The sequence below is a fragment of the Zonotrichia albicollis genome, chromosome 4 (assembly GCF_047830755.1).
Source record: "Zonotrichia albicollis isolate bZonAlb1 chromosome 4, bZonAlb1.hap1, whole genome shotgun sequence".
NCBI lineage: Eukaryota > Metazoa > Chordata > Aves > Passeriformes > Passerellidae > Zonotrichia > Zonotrichia albicollis.
Window position 1 is genome coordinate 69520364 of NC_133822.1, and position 25430 is coordinate 69545793.

Sequence of the window (25430 nt, forward strand, 5' to 3'; positions counted from 1 at the left end):
AAAAACAAACTGTTTTTCTTCAGGTTCATTAATTCTCTCTTTATTTAAGTCTCAAAGCTTTGCTTTTATCACAAAGAGGGGATATGTCTTCGCTTTTTTCCCAAGAATTCCATGCTTTCATATGGTAATACTCTACAAATATCACTTGTAAATGCCTGATTTCCTAGCATTTTGAGTTTTTTTCTGAGCATCAAATTCCAGTTGCATCCTGCTATTTCATGAGTGTGTGACAGGAAAAATTTAAATCACAGCTTCTTTTCCTATTTTGCCTGAGATACTCTGTGCTTGAACCTCAACATACCTAAACATTTCTGTAATGCCTCCTAGAACCAAACACAAGTTGACATATATTTAGTTTTTCTGCTGCCTGCAAAGTTGTAGCCTTTATTTTGTTTGTTATTTGGGTAAGTATAACCCTACAATCATAGTTATATATTCAAAGTACTATGAATTATTCTGAATATTTTTATATTGACATTAATATTAGAGATCAGACTTTTAATCTAATTTTGTGTTTTCTAGAGCGAGCTCTTCGTCCTAACAGAATGTACTGGAGACAAGGCATCTACTTGAACTGGTCTCCTGAGGCTTATTGTCTAGTGGAGTCAGCAGTATTTGACAACAACCCAGACAGTTTTTTGAAAATCACAGCACCTTCTTGCAGAAAAGGTTAATTATGCCTGAACCTGAATTTTGCTCCAGTTTGATTGCAGCTTGGCATTTTGGTTTGTTGTGCTTCTGCCTTTGGAATGTAAAGTTTATCTTTGCAATTAGAAGTATGGCAGACTGGGTCTGTAATTCCCCTCTTTTTGTTTCTTAAAGGGTGCATCCTTTTGGGGCAAGTTGTGGATCACATAGATTCTCTTATGGAAGAATGGTTTCCAGGTTTGTTGGAAATTGATGTTTGTGGTGAAGGGGAAACACTGTTGAAGAAATGGGCTCTGTACAGCTTTCAAGATGGTGAAGAACACCAAAAAATACTACTTGATGACTTGCTTAGGAAGGCTGAAGAAGGTATATATTTATGCCATTTGAGGTATATAGAGGTACACTTGTATCTACACAAATACTGTGCAACATCCCCTTTATACCATTTGGATATTTCATGTTATTTTAAAATGTTTCGTTTCTGTAAGAAAAAAATACAGTGTAAGTCAAAAGCAGCTTGGGGTTTTTTTGTCAGAGCTGTCTAGTATATATAAGAATGTAATATGAGACAGATTGAATCTACTCTGTGTAGTTACATAAAAATAGCAATAATGGAAAGAATAATTTTGTCATAATACTGATAATGCAGCTTCAATCTTGGAACTGAATCCAGCAGATAGTAAAACCAATATTTTATCTCTTGGTTGGATCACATAGCAGAGTAATTTAAAAGACAATATTCAGTATGGCATTCTGCATACTGACAGCATTCTTTCTTTTTACAGACAGAAAATTATTAGTCTTGGTTAGTGTTATTTTGTAGCCATTTTTTTCACATTTGATAGGTACATATATAGTACCTTGAAAATACTTAAACATGGAAGAGCCAAGATTTTGAATGCCAAACTTAATTAGTATGTATGTCTGTGTGCAGGCATATGCATATATATATATATATATACATACACATATAAGTATATATATAAGCACATATATTAATCTTATTTTAGGTACATTGATCTTATGCATTCTAAAAGGTCCTCATGCCTTTCAGTGCTTTTTCACTGATACCTTTCTTTTTCTTTCTTTTGCATTTTCTCTTTTGTTTTTCTTAGGTGACCTTTTGGTAAATCCAGATCAACCAAGACAGACCATTCCAATTGCTCAGATTGCTCCTGACCTGATACTGGCTGATTTGCCTAGAAATATTATGTTGAACAATGATGACCTGGAATTTGATGAAGCTCCTGAATTTCTCTTGGGTAAGTATTATTTTGTAGGGTGTAGTTTTTTTATGGAGATTATGTAAACAAATCTATTTAAGTCAGTTCTGCAACATATGAAAAGCATTTTAGATATTTATTTTCTGAAGAAATGTATTATTTTAAAGTATTCTGAATTTCAGGTTGTTGAGTATTGAATTTTCCATTAAGTTGTGCACTAGGACACTGGGTTTTGTGTGTTTAGTTTACTGATCATGAATCTTAACACAGTAAAATATGTGGATCATATTTTAAAACTGAACCCTTTCAGCTATGATTTTTGAGAAATGGTTGTTATCCCTTTCCTAATAGTACTCTTCCATGTTATTGTTCAAAAGGTGATGGTGGCTTTGGATCTGTGTACCGTGCATCCTATGGTGGTGAAGATGTTGCTGTAAAGATTTTCAATAAACATACTTCTCTCAGGCTCCTAAGACAAGTAAGGAATCCTGCCTTTTTTCTGTACTGCTGCTCTTGGGATACCAGCCCTAGCAAAGAGTTTTAAAAGTTTAAGGAAATTGCAAGTCCTCCCTCCAAAATATTCCTCAGTTTACTTCAGATGTAGAGATTATGCTTTTTGCTCTATTTCATCTGGTTTTACAATTTGCAGGAGCTTGCAGTGCTTTGTCACCTCCACCACCCCAGTCTGGTGTCTTTGCTGGCTGCTGCAATCCGCCCCCGGATGCTGGTGATGGAATTGGCTCTCAAAGGATCTCTTGATCGTTTGCTTCAACAGGAAAATGCAAGTTTGACTAGAACACTTCAGCACAGGATAGCTCTACATGTAGCAGATGGCTTAAGGTAAATGGGACTTCTGCATTGCTGTAAAAACAGGATATAGCTTTAAAGATGATATACTGCAAATGAAAAGCTTCTGTTCTCTCACATCTCAAGCAGAATATTTCCTGGCTCTGACAAATTCTTGTATTTTTATGGTTGATTGGCTGATATGTAATGTGTACTTTCATTACCTGTTTTTTTCCTGCTTACAAGTGATGTTCATATAAGTAGAGAAATTGCAAGACTCTGGGTGCAGTTTCCATGTGGGTGTTGATTTCTTACTGAAATGTCAAAGAAATTAATTTAGTGCCTATTTCAAGTTCTGAAAATCCATTAATCACTTTACCTCATTGCAGCGTGACCTTAAAAGGACAAAACCTGCAAGAGGAATAAGCTTAAGGTTCTAAGATGCATTTTTCAAACTATCAGTGACTCTTCAGATAAAACTTGGTACTAAAATACTGCAATGTAAATAGTAAAGTAGTAAATAGTAAATTGTATTTTAGAACAATTATAAAATCATTATCCAGAAAGACTGTGTCTTGTTGGTGATGTTTGACATTTTTAACACAGTATTTCATGTTTGAAAGCACAATTTACTGTTACAAGAATAATGCACTCAGTGTGTGTGTACAAATGCATCCCTAACTTGTGAATGCTTTCAGTAAATATTTTTTGATTACTAGGTACCTGCATTCAGCAATGATCATCTACCGTGATTTAAAGCCTCACAATGTGTTGCTCTTTACCTTATATCCCAATTCAGCTGTTATTGCAAAAATAGCTGACTATGGCATTGCCCAGTATTGTTGCCGAATGGGAATAAAAACCTCGGAAGGCACACCAGGTATGGAAATAGGATTTGATTTAAAGTCCATTATGTCCAAAAATAGCTAATATATTTTTCATGTAGTCTGTAAGAAGTAACTCAAATGTATATTCTAATCAAAAATCATAAGAAGTAGTCCTAATCATATTACAAGTTGTGATGCCAGATTTATACCTCTTTGCCATTCCTCCTGTTCATGTCTTAACACCTTTTGGCAGAATCAAGGAGTATATTAAAGGTTTAAAAAGAAGAAATTAAATTACACACATTCATATTTTTTGTTGTCTGATTTTAATATGGTTATTGTGATATTGAAATTATACTAAATTACAACTATGCTAAAATTTTTTGCTTTAATTTCCAGTAAAGTGTACGTAAGTCTTAATTTTTTAAAGACAATAAATATCTTCACTCTTCCCCAACTTTAGAGAGAACCTATTAGCATCCATTCTAAAGCCCTGAAAAACCCAATCACTTTGAAAAGTTCCTTTAGGTCTTTTAAATTGTGCTTGGGAGAGTCACTTCGAGTGTTAAATGTTAGTCCATCAATAAAGACTGCAGACTTGCCCTTGATTTTCAGCATTCATTGATAAAGTAATTATTTTACATTAAAAGGGGCAGGAGCTCTGTAACCGATGTACTGTCCCCTTCTTTTATACTTACTGCTGATATTTTTGGACATCTGCCAAATACAAGCTGTTGCCAGCCCAGAAATAGTTTGTTTTTCCTTGCACTTCCTGTGCCATTTTTATCAATAATTGTTTACTTTTTAAAGTACAAAGATGGCTTCATCTTGACATGAAGCATACTTGTTAATGAATGATTTATTTGCAGGATTTCGAGCGCCAGAGGTTGCCAGAGGAAATGTTATTTACAATCAGCAAGCTGATGTTTATTCATTTGGCTTGCTGCTTTATGACATTTTAACAGGAGGAGGTAGAATAATGGAAGGCTTGAAGTTTCCAAATGAATTTGATGAATTAGCAATACAAGGAAAATTACCAGGTATGCCTCGTTTCTAAAAGTTTTAGCTTTTGTCCTGCCTCCTCCAGAAATAGCATATATTATGAGTTATGTTGTATCTAACAGATCATAGAAGGAGACTTAGAAAAATACATTCTTCATATCCCTTCTGCATTACAGTATGGAATTATTGGCTGCTGGAAGGAAGATTAAGCAGGCTGTCAGGCTGGACATGATGTAATCATCTGGACAACATAACCTGGGCAACTTCTACCAGTGTTGAGAGCTGTTTAATTTTTATAGCACTACAAGCCGAATGTCTGGTGTTCTTATTTACTGCCCAACAATAGTGGGTGTACTCATGAAACATTCTTTAAGGAATGTTTTGCTCCATTTAGGAAAGAACTGCATCACTCAGTCTGGCATAGCTTCTCCATTATGAGAGGCAGAGTGTTCATGCATTTTCTGCTCCTTAAGGAAAACAGTCCAGTTGTAAGCTCAGACAGTTTCTGCCCCCTTCCTGAAGAGGATATCCCAGGAACTGATGACTAAGTATCCCCTAAATGCAGCTGTATTGACTGTACTATAAGCCCTGTGGAATAATTGAAGTATTAGTTTCTGGAGATAGTACAGTTCCTTCCACCTATGCTCACAATTTCTGTATTTCCACCAAAAGAGGGGCTGGCTGATCTCACAAGCAAACAGTGACTGTCTTTTGCTGCACTGAATATGTTCATTTGCAGGTATTCATCACTAATGTTACCTCTGTCTGAGGTAGGACTGGAATATTTGCTGTGGATTATGATAAACTAAAAGGAAAAGCAATACAAGCACCATCATGAATGATTTATTCTCAGAGAGCTCAGCAGCTATAGTCATAAGATACATATTCCAAGCACTAAGTGTGAATTTAAATTTCCATATCTTGTAAATGCTATATGGAGTTGTTTATCTATTTGCTGTATCTTGTATTGGAAGTTCATCTGTATTCCATATACTCAGAAGAATAAATGTGGAAAACAGTGTTTGCAGGAATTGGAAAGACTGTTGACTGAAGTCCCATAGCCTTGAATGGTCAGCATTAATGGAAGCACAGCCATGTATATCTGGGATTCAGTCCCAGCCACAGGGACATCAAAGAAAAAGATAAAGCAAAATCCATTTCCTTTAACTGCTATTAATTAAAAGGAGTCTAGTTCTAGCATTTTATGCTCTAGCCTGTAATGGCAGATGAGCAATTCCAAGCTGTTCATGCTGACATTTTACCTAAGAATGCGATATTTCTTAGAGCAGCTCGGTAAGAAGTTAGATGAATTCTAAAAATAAGAAGGTTACTTAGGACTATGGTAAATGCTGGTTAATAAGTTATGTAATTTTCCATTCTAGATCCTGTCAAAGAATATGGGTGTTCCCCGTGGCCTGAAGTTGAAAACTTAATTAAAAAGTGTTTGAAGGAAAATCCTCAGGAACGACCAACATCTTGCCAGGTATTACTTAGTTTATTTGCTTTTTTATGATACATGGCAAGTATAAAGTTGTGGTTTCTGAAAAGGAATCAGACATTCAGTTAATGAGAAGCACAGGTTTCTTTGTGTTGTTCTTTTCTGGAATGGAAACTGCCATGAAATATTGCCTTCCAGAATAAACTGTTCCATTGAAATCTACTAACCACACGTTCCAGCTTGCTATTTTCCTATGTTGCTGTGTAGCAATTGGAGTGAAATACAATTCAGATTACTTCTGATTTTTTTTACAATCTGATTACTTTACTGGAGCTATGCAAAAAGCCTTTGTTAAGTAATATCAGTGCAGTTACACAGTGTTCTGTGCCAGTACAAATGACCAGGCCTGCTGAGATACTGCGTCCATATCTAAAAAATGCTGTTATCTGTTGCTTGTTATTTATTGCTGTACAAGCCATTGTTGTCACCATGGGTGTGCTGTGCCTTTCTTTATAGGTTTATGAGATCCTGAATTCTGCAGAGCTGATCTGTTTGATGAGATATGTCTCCATACCTAGCACATCTACAGCAGAGTGCATGGTGGCAGCCAATCAAAGCTGCAAGAAGGCAGGAGTCTGGATAGGAAATGGGAACACAGAAAAGGCACAGCTTTCATTTGTGAACCTAAACACAGATGGACATACTTGTGAGGTATGTGGGAAAGTTGACATTTATTCTGTTTTTTCTGGCAGACAGATATATTTCAGAAAAATTAATTGCTTTTTTACAGCAGGATATTACTTCTGGAAAGCTAAGCTTTGAGAGGACAAAGATTGCTCATAAGTGAGTCATCTTTGTATCCATGAAATGAGGTAGAAGAGCAGTTGCTTTTTACTCTCTTCCTGTTATCCAGCCTGAATTTTCTCATAATTCTGTCTTTCTACTGCTGGATTATTTTCTTCTGCTGAGATGGAAACTATTTCTAGCATGGAGACTACAGAAAGGAGTTAATAGTTAGGCAGACCTTCATATCTCTACCTCCTTTTTCCCATCCAGGTTGTCTCTTAACAACCTCTCACTTCCCACAAATGCCATGTCCTTGTGCCACTTTAGTGATGCCCTCCAGTTCTTTTCATTTGATTTTGTACATCTCAATCCTATCCCATCAGCAAAGAGTAAAGGTTTTACCAAGGACTGATGTGCTGTGATGAACATGTGTGCCAGAACTGAGCATGATTCATCATCAAAGTTGTTTCAGTTCTATTTCCATCTGCCATCTGTTGACCATGATACATCTGAATTGCTAGCTTTGGTATAAATTATATGGATTGTTTTTCTAAAAATAAAATGAGAAAAAGAAATATTAGGCCACTATTTTCATAGTTAGCAATTAGTACTGCAAAAGTTCCATTTTTCCAATTCTAAATAAATAAAAGAGTATCTTTTCTTGTCAGCATTCAGCTGAGAGATTTTCCTGGGTACTGTTTGAGAGGTCCTTCCCAGCACTTGGAAGATAGGTGGCCCAGCTGATGATGTATTCTACTAATAGGGAATTAGATTTCTTAAAGGGGAAATTAGGCCATGGGTCTGTCCAGAGTCCAAGAAGACTGTGCTATATTTTTATCACCAGAAATTTCTACCATTTACCATTACTGAAATAATGACCAAGTTGTTTTTCTTCTTCTTTTCTGACTCAGGATATTGCAGACAGTAAAATTATAAGTTTGGCCTTAGTGACTCTTCCTACTGAGAAAGAAAACTGGATTGTAGCAGGAACCCAGTCTGGTTCTCTGTGGGCTGTTAACACAGAAGATGAAACAAGAAGGCATCGTCTGCAGAAAATGTCAGATTCTGTCACTTGTTTGTACTGTAATTCTCTTTCAAAGCAAAGGTATAAATGAATTTTAAATGTTTTGGCTTACATTTTGAAAACACTGCTCAACTGAGTTGTTCAGAAGATGATATCTGCACATACTGCACTTTTGTTCTGACAGCTGCTTATTTTGCCTGTGTTTCCACTTTATTTTGCACCCAGTGCAACTCAGGACTACATTCATGATCACAGAGGTTGTGCTTGCTTTTAGTGTTTAATTGAATACTTGAAATGCTAGAGACTTCTCATTTTAATTTTTCTTATCTGATTAAGGCACTTCTAGAATTAATTGTTTTATTTTATTTCAGCAAACAGAAGAATTTCTTCTTGGTAGGCACAGCTGATGGCAAACTGGCAGTTTTTGAAGACAGAGCAGTAAAGGTAGACAACTTCACTGTGTTTTCTACAGAGTGTTGTCATTGATGTCTAAAGCAGCTACCAAGAGCTTTGTTTCATGCCACTTATTTTTAACTGCTTCTCTAAAACTAAAATTAATTGCTTCTCTAAAACTAAAATTAACTTTCTATTGCTGAGAGAAACTTCACTCTTTACAATAACTGCTATAAACAAAGGAGTTAAGAGGTGGAAAATTCCTTTGAAAGGCCTGGCAAGCTATCTAGAGACTGACATTACTGGTTGTTGTTAAGAATATTCTAACAGTTTTGACCTCCTTTATTTATTGCTGTAATAGCTCCTTTTTCCTCTCATTTAGTAAATTTTTGTATAACAGCTATGTTCAAAAATAAAATATTGCTTAGATTTTCTGTAGATCAGAGTTCTGCTCACAGAACAGATGAAGAAATGCTGGGAGCTGTTTAGATCATCTGGCACCTGAAGGTTTAGTTCCTGACCAAGCATTTAGAGCAGTTATGGAGTTGCAGTGCATTTCAGAATTAGAATATGGTCTAGTGTAGGGTGTCTTCAAAGACACAGATGTATCTTTCCAGCCAGTCCTTGAATTGTGCCAGGGGCTGCAGAAAGTGTCAGTCCCTGCTCTGGCCTGTTTCTGCTCTCAGGCTGTCTCCTATGGGACATCCATAATGGGAATATGGTGCTTTTCAGTCAGTAATGTTCTGGAAATGTTCTGGGCCATCAGAAAATCTGGATGAGTAAATTTAATTCAGCAGGCTGTGTGGCCTTGTTTTAACAGCATTCTGAGTGTCTGCATCCTCTTTGCTTCTAATACAGAATATAATTTTTTGCAGTGTAAGGGAGCTACACCTTTGAAGATACTGACTATAGGAAATGTTAGCACACCCCTGATGTGCTTAAATGAATCCTCATGCTTCTCTGAAAAAAATGTAATCTGGGGAGGCTGTGGAACAAAAATCATTGCCTTAACCAGTGACTTCTCTGTTCAAAAGCTCATTGAAACAAAGACAAGTCAACTGTAAGTTCTTGAGTTTTATAAGTGATGTTATTTGTCTCATTTGTTTTCATCGAAGGTTTCTGACAGTACTTTGATGTAATGTCTTGTTCTAGAGCTCGTTCTTTGAGTTTGCTTGTTTCTCTTCTTTTCTTTCCATAATGCAGATGGAGTATCAGTGAGTAATGTTGAAAGTATTTGTTGCTGCTTTTAAGCAAGGAAATACATTTTTAGTCCATAGAGGATTGATGAAGTCAATATCTATGCAACTGAACAGTTTTCATCTCCAGTTGGCCTAGTCCAGGCCCTGTTTACTTTATTTAGAATTACACATACATATTTATCATAGTACTTGTCCTTCCATGTTTGTCAGTATATGTGTGCATATCCTTGCCCTATGTATATTTAATCATGTCTGATTGCTGAATTCTCACTATGTAGAAATTATTGACTGAGAGTTTGGAAGTGTTTGATGTAATTCTCACATGGACAAATCCTACTCTGAAGTTAAGGGGAATTTTTCCTGAGCAGGGAAAACTGTTTGATGAGAAAGATTTATTAATAGACTTTGAGCATTAATGTGCCTCCAAGGATGTCAGCAGCCTAACTCTGTTACTATGAGAATTTATGTTGAACTGTAGGAAGATTAAAGCAAAGCCTTTCAGTTGTATCTTAGCCTAATTTGATTTTAAGGCTGAATGATTCTGCAAGAGTCAGAGGGAAACTAATCCCACTCAAAGTAGTGAAGTTTTTCTACTAGGTATGTTCTGTGTATCTGACTGGAGTTCTTCTCTCTTCTAGGTTCTGCCATAATGCTTACAGTGATGCAAACATTATTTCAATAGCAATAGACAAATCCATCTACTTGGCAAAGAAAAACAGCCATTTTGTGGAAATCTGGGACAAGAAAACAGAAAAACTTTCTGAATTAATTGACTGTGCACATTTTCTGAAGTAAGTGGTTTATTTCAGATTTTTGGCCTGGTCGATAGGAAGGGGTATATCAGATTGCCTTCTCTAGCATGGTACCCTAACCTGCCAGAAGTCAGGCATTTATCCAGTTTGTTGGATTTCCTATCCTGTCTTTTGGCCCAGAACTTCAGAATATTCCATGCAGAATCCCACTTTTTAAAGACCCTTACTGTATTTCCCCAATTTCTCTATGATGTCAAGAAGGCTCATTTAGCTCAAGAAAGAAGAAAGTCTTTTGCTGCCCTTCAGGTACTAAGGCTAATCCAGCTACTTCCTGCATCCCCTGAACAAGAATGTTTTTACAGTGCACAAATTCAGTAGGAAAATAGATTTTTATTAATTGTGACAACTTTTTCATTTGCATTTAAATTGTTGCTCTGCCTTAACATGCCACATCCATTTATTTTTATGGTGAGGTTAGGAGCAGGTGTAGGTGGGCTTTGCTGTGCCATTAACCTCCTGCAGACTGGGGGAGAACTGAGAAGTGTTCCTGCCTTCTATTTAAAGGTCTCCTGAAGCAGACCAGATGGCTCTTTGGAGTCCAGTAGTTTTCATCCCAGTGTGTTTGCATGAGAATTTTGTGTTTGGCTTGGTGAATGATTGCTTAAAATCTCGTATTCAGAGTGTCATTTTAGTAGGTGCAGAATAGGTGCCACCAAATTCCAATGCAAATTCTTTCCATACTTATAGGAACAAAGTGGAAAAATTGAATAAGGAATCAAAACACAAACTGACTTATTCAGGAAGAGTGAAGACCATTTGTCTGCAGAAGAATACTGCACTGTGGATAGGGACAGGAGGGGGACACATCTTGCTGCTTGACTTGTCAACGCGTCGTCCTGTTCGAGTTATAGACAAGTTCTGTGATTCTGTTCGAGTCATGGTAACAGCTCAGCTGGGTAAGTAAAACCTTCCAGTGATGAGTACTTTGGAATCACTGCTAAGTTTAGGTTTGCTCTGTGCTGCTTGTTGTGGTGTTCCAGGACCAGATTAGCATTATCCAGGATTTGTTCATTCATGCTAGTCCACGGCTGTCCTCTCCCATCAGTGTCAGACTCTAGGGTGCAGACTGAGCAGGCTGAATCCCTGAGCCCACATAAATCAGCAGCTCTTCCCTGGCTGGTCACTGGTCTGCACATGAGCTCCCCACCTTACCTGCATCCCTGGGCTCTGCTTCAGCACAGCTCTCACCATCCTGTCACAGGTCACTCTGTCTTCTCTTACATGTGTCTGCCTTTGTTCTTTCTCCATCTCAAGTGTTACACTTATGGCTTCTCTCTCTGTGGACTATACTGGATTTTAATAATTTTTCTTTCATTGCTTATTAGCTAGTTTTCTTTTCCCGTCCTCATTCAGGAATGGTTCTTTTAGATTTGGGTCACAGGCAGATCACAGCAGAGCTGGTAAAGTGCTACACACCTGGACTTGGGATGTGCACTTGTACAGATGTGCTGCTGCTGTCATCAGGGACAGATGTTTTGAGCTGCTGTAGGCAGACAGGAGTTGTGAGGTTTCAGTGGTGACCACCAACAGCCACAGGAATGCAGCTGAGGAAGGGACACTCCTTGGCTGTTGAAGTTTCCTTCACCTGTGCACTGTCCTGCACCTTTCTCAAAAGTAATAAAAGCCGTATAAACTCAAGTTTGTGGTACTGCTGTGGTGAATACAGTCAAAATACAAATAGTTCAAAAAGTACTTTGTGGCACAATATGTGGATTCCTATCCCTTTCCACTGTGTTTTGGAAAAAACTCTGGAGTTTCCCTGTCAGTGTTATTTAAAGTGTGTTTGCTGCCCAAAAAAACCAAACAAGCAAACACTGAAGCTGTTGTGAATTCAGCAGCACACTGTAATGCTGCTAGTAAATATCACAGTTGCAGGCTGTGGATGTTTTCTCCTTACCATCAGGAACTTATTCTGCAAGCTGTTTCTTCCTTTCTGGCACCAGAAGAATCCATAGACTGCAGTCAGGTCATAGTTCTGGCAATGCTGTATGAGTCAAACATGCCTCACCTTCCTCTGCTTTCCTTTGCCTGAAACAGCAAGTGTTACAGTCTGGTCAGAGCCCAGCTGGTAACGGTGCCAGCTACAGCACAGCATTATCATTCCATCTAGGCCTGATGGCTACAGTGTCAGTATCTTAAAGGGACATTTTATTTTCAGCACTTTGTAAAGAATAGTTGCTATGAAAACATAGTCATTTTTGCCTTGCTGCTGTCATTGATTGGGAAATATATGGAGTAGTGTGATTTTAAAAGCCTTGAGGCTCAGTCACATCAACATTTTTAATCAGAATTTTATTTATAGAAAAATTAATATTGAGAAGTTTAGCTTCATTTGCACAAATCTCAAGAACAGAAAATAAGATTGATATATGCAATTTGATGTGCATTTTTTTCTTTTGATCATCTTTTTGCAGCAATTATTTATAAGGTCTAGGGGTTTTTTTCCTAAATTCAAGGACTTGGTTTCTGCTGGAATCCCTGAAAATGGCACTGAGGCTGCTGAGCAGTTTTTCAACAGTACCACATTGTTTATATGAAATAGAGAAGATAGAGAGAAATATTTTTTATAATATTTGTGTGAAATAGTTTCATTTAAGGTAAAAACATGTAATGTCAAGCAGAGGTAACTATTTCAGGAAAAAGATTGCCAGACTTTGAGACATTAATTTTATCTGTACTTCATGTATGAATATGGAAATACAATGTTGCTTTCCAACTCTTGTCACCTAACACATTGATGTTCAATAGGTATGAGACTTGTCATAGAGAATAATTTACATGTAAATCTGTAGTTTATTTTGCAAGTGCAAATTTAGATTTCCATATGGTAAGACAGGACCTAGGTCTAAATAAGAAACATTATACTTTAGTTCCAATCACTTTCATAAGGAGTATGGATAGGACTGGCTATAGAAAAAAATTGAATTTATGGAAAATCTGAGCATGGAGTATAAGTATGGTTCCTATCATCCCTCATCAACTATAACCAGATTTACATCACTCTCAGAGGAGAATATAGTGCTGACCTCAGGGCAGGAAAAACCTCTCTCTGCCTTGCAGAGGTCCCAGGTGTGTTAGAAAGCTTCCCAACTGCAGCTTTCACAGTTAAGCCAAACTCCGGTCTATTTATGCCCCAGGAACTGCTCCCCTGCTCCTGTTTGCCCTGGGAGTGTCAGGCTCCATGCTTGAAGCTGCACTGGGGTGTCTGCACAGGGGGGCTGCTCCTTCCCTGGCCTGCTCCTCTCCAGGGACCCAGGCTGGGCCCTGGATGCCTCTACCAGCTGAAAGCCAAGGGCTCTGCACCCTCATGTGCTGCCAGTAGGAACAGGGAGCTGCTGTGGCAGGAGAACATGTGACAGCTTCTGTCTATCTTTGCAAGACATTTATAGACATGACTTGTTGGAAATAAGCAGGAAGTTGATATTGAAACACTGGCACATTCTGTTTATCCTTTTGTGATCCAACCACTCCTGTCTTCCAGGTCATTTTTTTTGTGTTATTCGTTAGACACCTTCTTATGATCTATCCCCTATTTCCACTTCCCACCCATATGCCATCATAAGTTTTAGTTCATAGTTTTTACTAAGTTTTTTGTCATATTTGGTTGGTTTGGTTTTTTTCAGAACTGAACTGCTACGTTTGCTGTGCACTGGGACTTCACTTGCAGCCTGTCCTTTTGCTGTGATATGTTTGCTGTGACTCTGCCACCTCTGCCTGTGCTGTATAAAAGGGTGCTTTGTTCTTGGGCTTGTTCAGCAGGCTGGTGGGCTGATCCTGTGCTTATGCCTTGGAACCCTGATAAACCCTGACATTAAATGGAGATGGGAACTATATTGTCTTTGTGTCTGGGTTTTTCATGGTTAATGGTTTTGAATAAAGGGTCTGATTGATTGAACTCTGCTTTCTGTCCTCTTAAGCTCTTATGCCTAGATGCCATTTGCTCTTTCTGTCCTTGAATTACAAAATTCACATTGAAATTAAGATTTGACATTTTATTTCTTTGAAAAAGGGAGTCTAAAGAATGTGGTCCTTGTTTTGGGATATTGCTATAAAAGTGACACCGAAGACAACAAATATCACAAAGGTATCTGCATTGTGTTTTACTAACTTGTATTATTAGTGGAGGAGACACTATTGTGCTTGACTACGCACTGAGAGTTAAGAGTTGATCATCATTTGACAAAATTTTATGAAACACTACTATTAAGTAGTTTTTGTTTTATTTTGCATATCTGGGGTCGTACAAACTGAAAGTAACTTCCAAAAAAGGATCTGAGGAAGCCACTGTTTGAAGGATTTAATACAATTTGTTTCAAAGCTGTATTTGGAGAGTAAATGTCATTGTCTAATTGGAGCATGTATCAAATGGATTTCCAGAGGTGTCTGTGCTAGGTCAGGAATCCCCAGTGTTTTCATGAGTGATGTGAATGAAAGAATAGTGAATGTACTCTTTAGTTTTGCAGACAGCTCACAGCTAAGACAAGCTCCCCAGAGGGCAGGATTAGAACTCAAAGTGACCCTGACAAATAGAACTAATGGTCTTGGAAGGAAATAGGATACAATTCTGTAAGGACAAATGCAAGACCTTTTATTTAATTAGGAATAATCTGCTGCACCAGCATGAGGAAATGATCAGCTTAAACAGCAGTGCTGCAGAAAATGGGTCAGAATTGATCAGAGGCTGGTCATGAATCAGCCCTGTCACGTGGGTGCAGATGAGGCAAACACCACTCTCACACCATGAAAATGGTGTCTGTAAGGCATGAGCTAATTCTTACACTCTGCTAGGTGCTAATATGGCCTCTGCTGGAGGAGCCTAACCATTTGTTGCTGAATGATCTGGACTATGAGGAATAATCCAGAGGAGACAAATGCAACCTGTGAGGAAGTGTTGAAGGGAATTAAATTGGTTAATATAAATAAAGCTTAGAGAGGACATGATAATTGCCTTCAAATATGTAAATGAAGAGCAAGAGAATAAAGACTTCTCCATATTCCCTGTGGGTAGGATAAGCACTAACAGGTTTCTGTTACAGCAAGGGAGATTTTGGTCAGACATCGGTAAAAGTTTCCTGACAATTAGGACAGCAAAGTGCTGGAAGATAGAAGAGCTGCATCTTTAGATTTTTCTAAGAACAGTTAAAGTTGATGCTCTGATCAATGCCCTTCTTCATCTTTATCTCATCCCAGTTTCAGTGACCCCTAAAATGTGGCAATGACAGTATAAAGTTAAGGAGGCAAGTGCAGATGAGCTGACTGAAACTTTAGAGCATTGGGTTTACATTGTGGTATTCCCCAGTTTCTGAACCATAAGAACATTTATTGGCTTGTTAGCATTTTTATTTTATTTAAGAATGACATTAATTACAGAGAAGAATCAGGGGCCCCAGAATCCTTGGGGCCTTAGTTTGTAAGCCTCAGTTCATGTAAGTGTTCTCAGTTGTCCCTATTCCACTAAAACCAGTGTGAATTTTTCATGAACAAAGAGTTGTTTGCATGAATGGAGATTGAGGAAGTGACCTTTTCTCAGTATATTCACTAGCTTATTGAATCAGTTTTTATTTTACAGTGAATGAGGTTTGAGTCTCATAGGCATTGGGGTATATCTGCTTAGAAAGAGAGATGAAATTTTAGCAGCACCTCAGTATTGGCATTAGCTGTAGCTCAGGTCAGTTCCTTAATGCCCATGGGCACCAGAAATGTTTTTTTTTCAAGTACTTTTAAATGGTGTAGTCTAAATTTAGGAACTGGAATGCAAATCATTGTGCAAATACAAACAGCTTGTAACCCATAACTGCATCACCTCACACACAAAGTGTCATGGAATTTGTCTTCTGGGTCTTAATGATCATGCTTCATTGGGTAAATTTATGAGTAATTGAGAACAAGCAGATAAGCACAATAATTTCTAATTATGCAGTAACTCATCTCTGTTGCAGTTTTCAAATTCTCTTTTCTTTTCTCCAGAGTTACAATCCTGCGTGTCAGTGTGGGACATTAACCTGCCCCATGAAGTGCAAAACCTGAAAAAACACATAGAAATGAGACAGGAATTAGCAGAAAAAATGAAGAGCTTTTCTTTGGACTGAAAAGTCACCCTGCAAGTGCCATTTTTTTCTAGTCTTCCATCCTAACATACTGTGCAATATTTACAACTTCTTCTTCCTGTTATTTTTAACCTAAAGCAGGAAGAAAATTACCATGAGAGTATTCATAGGATGCCAAGAAGAAAGAAGTTATTTTTAATATTTGAAAGGACAGAAAACTGTTGGGAATTTCTGATTCTAAAATGCTATCATGGATCTGTTGTTTACCTGTGAAGTTCTGCTCTCTGCAACTATGGCTCAACTTAGGTATAACATTGTTCATTCAGTTTTTGATCCCAGTTAATCTGGGGATAAACCAGGAGACTATTAGTGGCTCTAATTTACTTAAGTATCTCTATGAGTTTACACTCTAATAAGAAGCAAAATTTAAGCCTCTGTGTGCTTACTGCACTTTGCATGTATGAGTGTGCTCCTGTGATTCATGGTTTAGTAATGTCAGAGCTCGTGACTCTGTGAAAAAACATCATCTAACAGCAGTGTTTAAAGGAATATGTAATTACTACATTACTCTTTAAAAACAACAGGCAGAATTGTCTGTGTTTCTTCCATGAATAAATGACTTTTTTTTTTTTCCATTATGACCAGAAAAAACCCCATTGTGCTACCCTAATAAAATAGCTCCAGATTAAACACACGGTGAGGCTCCCTCACGTCAGTGCCCTCGTGCAGCGCTGCAGTCACAGCTCTGGGCTGGGAACCCTGCCAGGCACAAAGCTCCCTTGGGCAGCTCTCTGGGAAGAGAGAAGAGAAAGCACGGGGTCACTGCTCTGGTCTAAATGCTGCTATGACTTGCTCTCAGTCCAACTTGCTTGTTTGCTTACCTCAGTCTAAAAAAAGGGGAACTTCTGCTTTGATTTTTCTAACATGCAAAGTTTCCACTTATTCATTCTTGTTGGAATTTGTGTTGTTTGGGGGGATAATCAGGGGGACCTTGAGGAGTGTAAGAACTGGCTGCCTCTTCCAAATTTGTTTCTACACATCATCATTCAAGAGTCACTTTTTGCTGCTTTCTGGCTGTAAGTGCAAGCTGCTGCTTACAGCCCACACTGACCTGCTCTAAGGACGTGCCTTATTTCTGTCCTCCTGAAGACAGACACTTTCTTTTTTTGATACCAGAAGAATCCACAGGGTGCTCCCAAAAACCTCAGGGAGTGGAGCATCCAGAGCCATTCCTGAGTCTAGGGAGCTGAACAAGGTTGAGCAACCAAAAAGTTCTCAGTTTTTTGTTTGTTGTTTTTTTTTGTGGGTTTTTTGTTTGTTTGTTTCTTTTTGGAAAATTACATACTGGGACAACAGCATTTCTTATGTCCAACTCTAACATTGTTCTGTTCTCTGCCAGTTGTGGAATGCATACTCAGGATTCTTTTCAGATATGCATCCCAGTTTCTATGAATTCTTGTAATCTGTGTACTGAGAAGAATTTGCTATTTATATGGGATTTTATAACTCAGAAAATATATATTATGTTAGAATGAATATGGTTGAGTTTTTTTAAAAGAAAAGAATATATACATTATGATTAAGTTTATTTGTAAGTAATTTTGAAATGTAAGCCTAAACATTTCTATTAAAACTGTGCTTTGTTAATAATGTAAGCCTCCTTTCTCATCATTGAATTTTTAAGGAGGGGCTTTTCTGTGCAGCTTTTGTGGCATTTATTTCCTTCAGGATGATGCAAAATCCTGGCTCTGTAGGTATTATTGACACAGCTGCATTCCTGCTGCACACTGCTCTGTTGCAGTGCATGTCTTGAGCCCTTTTCCCTTTCCCTGCTTGCCTTCTGCGTGGTGTTCCTGCAGCCTTCCCCAGAGATGGGAGGTGACCTGTAAGAAGAATTGTCCCTGCAGTCATTCCTCACCTCTCCAAGGCTCTGGATAACATTGATCCATAGATAAATTGGGTTGTGCATTCAGTATTACATGGAGGGCAAAGAACAGAAGAAACAGCAGCCAAAAGAGAGGCAGGAGCTCATTGCAAACCCAACTCAACTGCTGATTTATCTGTGGCTGGAGAGAAAAATTCTGTCATGGTGGTAATTCACTGGCACTGTGAGCACAGTGATCCCACTGCATCCTCACCAAATACTAAAAATAGTGCTGTGAGAAAATATTTAGAGAACATCTTGTGTTGGTGCTTCTTGTTCAAAGTGCTCAGGGCCTGGCATCCCCTCCCCAGCTGGCACCTGCCACCAAGGACAGGAACGGAACCATTGAAACCTGCACTACAAGGAAACCTTGTAGTCCATGTTGTCCACATGTTCCTTCCCAGAACATGTCTACTGCCAAACTATTAGGAAAGAGGGAAAAATAAATATCCCTAACTTCGTGTTCACTCTGGTTTCACTGGAGCTGTTTGAAAACAGTGCAAGCTGATCACATAAGAGGACAAGTTCTGTCAGATATTGTTTCTTGCATGCTTAGGATGACATCCAACATGTGAAAACAGATAACCCTTACTTCAGAGGAGAGCCTGTTTGCTCATGGGAAACACGCATGTGGTGTGGTGGGACTGAACACCTGAGCTGGGACAGTACCTAAAGGGTACTGGGGCTTAAACCTAAAGGCAAGGAGACTAAACATACACAGTGAGCTGAATGCTTGATTGGATACTTTTGGGTTTTTTTTTAAAGTATCCTTTCCCTCCTGTGCTACCGGCTTTTATTAGAGTAATTCTTTTTTATTGGTTGCTTGCTCTGATAAATTACATATGCAGATTCACCTGGTCATTAATTTTAACCTCATTTCTTTTACAAGCAGTTCCTGTCAATGTCACTATAAACAAGCTGCACAGCCTGATTTAATGCACTGTTGGAATTATGTCCTGGCATTCCTCTGAACACACACTCCCTCCAGTGTCCCATATTATTATCCTGTTACTACTTCATGCACCACTTTGGGGCAAAACTGGGACACATAAGGGAGGAGAGAGAATGAGGCGTCTCAGGTGTGGTTTAACCCCCAAAGACAAATAATCCATTTTACAGTGAACACTTCAGATACCAGAGACATGAGAAAGTAGTCAGGGAAAACTATGAGTCTCAGTAAATGAGGAAAAGACAGTGACAGTCATATTTTTCTATTAGTCCTTCAAGTAGAAAAGCATATAAACAATTTTTCTCACTTACTTTCTGGCTTTTGTCATTAATTTAAAAAATATCTGGAAAGAGCTCCCCTTACCTGTCTTAGAGAACCAAATTTCCTGATCAAAACCAGTAAGTATTCTGTTATTTCTGTCTCAATTATGGATGTTCTTCATCCATATTATGAACTCATCTCAGGTGTGTACTGACCTGCACATTCTCTTATATAAAGTCTTCTTCATGGCCTTTGAACAGATTTAACTCACTGGCTGCCAGTACACTATTTGGTAACTTCTCCTTTTTTGTTTTGTTTTGTTAGGTAGGCATGTGTCTTTGCAACAATTAATTTATAAATACAGAATAGCATAATCACATGAAAATGGAGAATCGTACTTATTGCATATCCATATTTTAAAATTCATTGTTTTAAGAGGAAGAAACTACAAGATGTATTAGTCATTGTTGAATTAACAAAGGGAAACATCATTTACCAAAAATTTAGAAGTGACCCCAGGTGAAATTTCAGGTGAAGTTTCAGGAATGTTCTTTGCTGCTCCTGTGAGATGTGTAAGCACTGTGAGGACAATGCCTTGACCTTTAGGCACCTCAGCAAGACTCCTCAATACTTACACTGGTCCTTGTTCGGTTAAGCAGCAGAATTACAATAATTATTAAATGGTGATATAACTTTTTTCCCTGCAGTCACCTTGATGCTGACTGCTACCCACCTTTTTACATGGGTTGTTTGGACTGAGCAGTAAACTGGAATAATTTTTTTAAGGTAATTCAAATTTATGATACACCAATAGATCTATCAAAAAACAGTAGCTTTTTTAAACTATGCCAGTATGATTCTAGTAAAAACATGATGAAAGTCAGAAAACAAGCAAAGGTCTTTTCTTTTTTCCCTTTTCAGTGTGTTGCTTTGGCTTCCCGCTGCCAGAGGTTTAAGTGCTGCTGTCAGTCCCTACAAAGGCCGTCACTAATTAGTGAGGAGAGGCTTAACAATCAATGCGCTGTCTTTGGCGTAGGTGATTATTTACTTCGCTTCACCACAGCTCATTAACGTTACTGATCTGAAAAGTTAAAGCAGACAGAAGAAGGGAAAGAAATTAAAATCTCCTGGGGCCGTTTTAGTGTTTTGCCTTTTCTGAACTATTTTTTTCCCGTGCCGTGTCGTGGCCCTGACTGCTGACGGCACAGCTGTGTCTGGGAGAGGGGCAGGCTCTGCTGGGGGGGCAGTGGCACCGCTGCCACCCAGCCGAGAAGCGCTGAAGCCAGTCTGCAGGAAAGAGGGGGGCGGGAGAGAAAGGAGGAAAGAGAGATAAATGGAGAAATAAATAACAAGCAGAAGCTGGCAGCGTCAGTGCTCAGCAGCCGAGCCGGCAGCGCTGCGGGGGCCGGGGCCCGGCTTTGGTGCTGCCAGTGCCGCCTCACGGATCCCCTCAGGGCCCTCCCCAGCGGGGTCAGGCAGAAAACGCTGCCAAACGCTGCCCCGTGCTCAAGGATGCCTGGGCAGGAGAGAGCAGGCTGGAATCCGCTCCAGGGACATGGGGCTGCATCCCACCGGGAGCTTCCAGCCCCTCCTGTGCCAGCCCGGCTGCCCCGGCCGCGGCTCCCTCTCTGGGGCACGCCCGGCCGCGCTGGCCCTGCGCCACCTGCAGAGCGGTTTAACCGGGATGTAAAGGGGACACAGCCCATCACGGCAAGCTCTCTTTTTAAGGGAAGAATGAGCCACAAGCAGTCCCAGCAGGGAGGGACAGGCCCCGGGGAGCGGTGCCGCAGCTCACGGGGTCCCACGGCTGCAGCATCGCCGCCTCCTCCCCTGCTCGGGGTCCGGGCGGGGTCCGGGCAGGGCCCAGCCCGCACAGCGCCATCGGCCCTGAGGGACAGCGGGCCGCGACAGGCCACGGACAGTGACCAGTGTAGTGCCGACGGAAACAGCTGGCACTTTTCACTAGAGATACACCAGCGTAAGGTCGGAGAGTCTCACTTCTGCTTTTTCTTGCCACAACACCTCTGCAGTTGCCTTGAACACATCTGTTTTCTGTGGAGGTTCAAGAAACATCCACCCCCGCCACCACCTGCCAGGCTCCTGGGCTCTGCAATTTGTACTTTAAATCAACTGAACCAAGGCTGAAGCCCAGAAATGACAACTTATACCAGTATCCTCAGAGATCACAAGAAATAAATATTTTATAAAAGCTGCAGGATGCTCTCAAAGCTATGAGGCATTGGATGAGTAGCAGCAGAAGGTGCAGTTTGCCACACAGGGGTGGGTTCAGGTGCTGCTGGTGGAGGAATGAAAGCCAGTCCATTCCCCCTCAGGTGATGTTGGCCATGTAAAAAGTATTTCCTCTCTCCACAAGCCTCCAGAGACTGCTACAGTGACCACTCCTTTGCATTAGTCAAGCACCATCAGGTTCGAGTGAAACTCAAAGGATGCTGTTAAACCGCATATGGTAAGTAAAAGTTTAATGAGCTTCCTATTGTTCCAATGAAGTTCATAATTTGAAAAGTGAATTTCTAAACTTCAAGGAAGGTGCCCACTAAAGCCCACACTACCGGCTGAAGCACGGCCACAGCAGCACCTGACGCATGCAGAGCCAAAGGTGGGGGCACCCTGCCCTGCTCAGTTTAAATGCCACTGTTGTTCACAGTCACGTTTAGTAACCAACCACCAGCCAAGGAATTAAGCTTTGGTAAACAGTAATTTTCAAATGTTATTCATGAGTCAAAACTCAGCTCACCCTGGTTTTTTTCTTTTCCAAAAAATAGTCCTACGTGCTGAGCACTCTGCAACTGGACAATCCCGTGGCAAAATACACTCTCACCTTGTAATTACAGGAAAATTTTTAAGGGTAAAACCCAACCCCTGTGGGATCTCAGCACCTCAGGACTGAGGTGCCGAGTCACCGAGACCACCCTTGGGGGGCTCGGGAGTCCTGGAATGTTGCCAGAAGTGTCTGGTGGCTGGACTTTGATCCCACACAGGAGACGACACCTGTATGAGGATAGGAGGATTTCACCAGGGTGAATGGTGAAGGGATTAGTTAATTAGAGGGTGAAACACAGGGTTTAGGATTTCTGTACAGGGGGGTTTAGAGAAGTAAGATGGAGGAATTGGGGCGTGTCCTGTCCTTCTTCTTCTTCTTCTTCTCCTCCATCTTCTGTGGTGATGGTGGCACTTTGGGATTGGTCATTACTAAAAGTGCACCGGGCAATAAGGGTGAAAGGTATTGGGGAAAAATGATAAATATTGTACACGTAACTTTGGGTATAAAGATAGGTGACTGCCCGGAGGGCAGGACAGTGTGCTCATGGCTGGCTGCTGAGCAGACCTCTGTCGGGCCGAGAGAAAATCTTTTAGATAAACAATTAATAAACACCGAGACCGAGAAAAGAACTGAAGCCTCTTCTCGTCCTTTGATACGCGGGCTGCCCCAAGTCCACCCCAGGCCTTTCCAGGCCCTTCAAACAGCTGAAAACCGGACAAACCCCAAACCCTTTCAGTTCCATTTTTATGGCTATTACAGCTAAACCTAGCAATAGACACCAACACCTGAGCTCTGCAGGGACTCAGAAGCAGCTGCTGCAGAGCAACTGGTTCTGCTGAAAGAGTCTGAAATCTGCTTTGCTGGCCAGCCTGGCCAGCAGCTGTTTGCCTCTTGTCCCCAGACCATACCAGGGTTCCCCTGACCCCAAACCAGTCTGGCTTTGTGTTTCATTCTTTCACAAATAAAATTACTGGTTCTGCAACTCTGAATATTTCTATGTATATATGCAAAGCAAAACAAAACCAAAAACCCAAACCACAAACAAACAAACAAAAAACCCCAAACCAAGCCACAATGAGATTTTGCTTGAATTTTGGTAAGTGGAAGCCCCACTTGTTTTCAGAGCATGCCTTCAGCTCTCACCTAGGGGAGGCTGCACTATGCAGCCTTAAAGGTCGATGTTTTGATTAATTCATGTACCAGCTCTCACAAAACTCCTCTGGAAGGCAGGGAAAGGTGACACTGCCTTTCTCCTGGGCCAGCAGCAACCAGAAATGCTTTGGAAATGATGCTAAGCTATGGCAGAAAATATGAATTATTTCACATGCTTTTAACTAAGTCAGCTCAAATGCATGCCAGTGCTCTAGCAAGCACTGTGTGGAAGGGCAGATGGTGGACAGACCTGCACCACCAAACCCCTGCCAGTGCACAAAAGGCAGTAGGCAAAGTCCCTTAAGGCTCCTTGAAGCATTAATTGCTAAACATTAACTTTATATTGCAAGCATGGACATTTTCTCTCACCAGCAGGTCCACTGCCAAGGCCAAATATCAGACACAATTTGCATTCACTTGGCATTGGCAGAAAAAAAAGTCTTTACAAGAAGTATCTTTGCACAATCTGAGTAAGGAAGGTGCAAATAAACCCCAGCTTTGGGGATGCCTTTTAAAAACAGAGGTCTTAGCAAATATCCCCAAACAAGCTGTTCTCCTTTCCCATCTTCCCAGAAGAAAGCTGCAGCACTTGGCTGCCTCTGAAGAAAGAGGGAGCAAAGAGTTTTAGTATCACCAGAGCCACTGGAGATGTGACAAGGTGGTCACAGCCTCCTGCTTCAGGGTCACTGCATCATTACACAAGGCATCCTTAGCAACAGATGCTCTCACAGAGAGCTCAGCAGCAAAAGGACAAGGCAACAGCTGCCTCCCTGACCTTGGTTTTGTCTGTTCAGTTAATCACAGCTGCATTTATACACCAAGTATTATCTGCCTCTGACCCTTGCTAAGCAACTACAACCCTCTACTTAGGGCTTGGTTTGTCAAATCAGTCCCTGAAAAGCTTTAAAATGCCCTGCAAGGGCAGGAAGGAAGGTCGTTGCTCAGTTCCATGCAGGACTGATTCCAGCAGCCCTTGTCCCTGCACTGCCATGGACACCCCAAACAGCCACCCCAGGCACAGCCAGTGGCTGCAGAGAAAGGCTGAGCCCCCTACCTGCAGTACAGGTCCCCACCACAGAGCTTTTGAGAGGGAAAGAGGTGAATTTTCTTTCAAATTACTTACCTGTTTCTAGGATGAGAACTTCAAGGGAAAGCAGCTTGGGTTTGCTTTTTTAAAAAATGCCTGCTACATCTCTTAACTTAATCCCTTTCCAGCTATAGACAGACATTCATTTCCTCCCCCTCTCTCCACTAGCAAGAGTTCCAGAACATCTGCTAGAAAAGTCAGGGAAAAGAATGAAAAGAGCCTGATGTAGAGAAATTTCCATTCCTATACCCACTGCACTGTGTTCTTGTGGTGTGTCTGCAGTAGGCACCAATGCACAAATCAGTGGTAAGAAAGATGGCAGCCATAAAGTAGAGAGGCATCCATGCCAGCCTGAGTGCCACAGCCCAGCCACACCCACCACAGCCCCTCATACACAACGCCACAGCACACTCCCCTAAGGCACTAGTACTATTATAAGTTACATTAATTTACCCCTTCTCTCAGCTCACAATCAATTTTCCCCGATGTTCTCTCTCACAGCTGCAGGTTTTGCTCACAGCCTGTCTCTGCCCTGCCAGTTTGCTTTTGCTGCCCTGTCCCCAGAGCAGGTACCTGCCCCGACAGCCTCCCTGCACACTGAAATCTCATCCCACCTTCTGCTGTGTCCACAGAGCAGCAATTCCTTACTGAGGGACCCCTGCAATGCCAGGGATGGCTACAGCCTTGCCTTTTCCTTTCTATTTTGTGAAACACACCCAGGAAGTACCATCATAACTCAGAGATTTTATAGTAACTTGTCAATGCTGCATGGTGCTGGCTGGCAGGTGACATGGCCAAAGATGGTCTGTTCTGTTAAAAACCCAGATTGGAGCTTGCCCTTGAGCCATAAAACCATCACTGGAGCAGTATCTGTTCCTATCCCTCCCCAGCCCTTGGGTCTGGCACCAGCTTCCCACAACACTGGGGTGCCCTCAGGAGACACCTCCACACAGGCCCAGCACCCAGGTGTGAGGCAGGCCCGGTGCCAGGGCTCTGCTAACACAGCCTCTCCCTGGGGAGCAGGGCAGCAGCAGGACAGCCCAAACCCTGCCTGGGAGTGGGGAATGGTTGTTGGCCAAACAGACACTGG

The 25430-nt window shown here is 40.6% G+C and overlaps 1 protein-coding gene across 4 annotated transcripts in view; it reads left to right on the top strand.

Annotated features, from left to right (window-relative positions):
- Positions 1 to 17835, top strand: part of LRRK2 (leucine rich repeat kinase 2) — a 62203-nt gene extending 44368 nt beyond the window's left edge. For 2 of the 4 annotated variants that reach the window (XM_014275943.3, XM_026790295.2), the window contains 16 exons: positions 523 to 669; positions 823 to 1014; positions 1764 to 1910; positions 2249 to 2349; positions 2521 to 2711; positions 3377 to 3537; positions 4354 to 4524; positions 5869 to 5969; positions 6441 to 6635; positions 7622 to 7815; positions 8106 to 8178; positions 9003 to 9187; positions 9965 to 10117; positions 10826 to 11034; positions 14148 to 14222; positions 16106 to 17835. In XM_014275943.3, the coding sequence (XP_014131418.2) occupies positions 523 to 669; positions 823 to 1014; positions 1764 to 1910; positions 2249 to 2349; positions 2521 to 2711; positions 3377 to 3537; positions 4354 to 4524; positions 5869 to 5969; positions 6441 to 6635; positions 7622 to 7815; positions 8106 to 8178; positions 9003 to 9187; positions 9965 to 10117; positions 10826 to 11034; positions 14148 to 14222; positions 16106 to 16227 (2417 nt within the window). In that variant the 3' untranslated portion in view covers positions 16228 to 17835. Of the gene's footprint in view, positions 1 to 522; positions 670 to 822; positions 1015 to 1763; positions 1911 to 2248; positions 2350 to 2520; positions 2712 to 3376; positions 3538 to 4353; positions 4525 to 5868; positions 5970 to 6440; positions 6636 to 7621; positions 7816 to 8105; positions 8179 to 9002; positions 9188 to 9964; positions 10118 to 10825; positions 11035 to 13761; positions 14126 to 14147; positions 14223 to 16105 lie in introns of those variants that run through there. The other 2 variants (XM_026790294.2, XR_012580130.1) reach the window with 2 other exon arrangements.
- The last annotated feature ends 7595 nt before the right edge of the window (positions 17836 to 25430 follow it).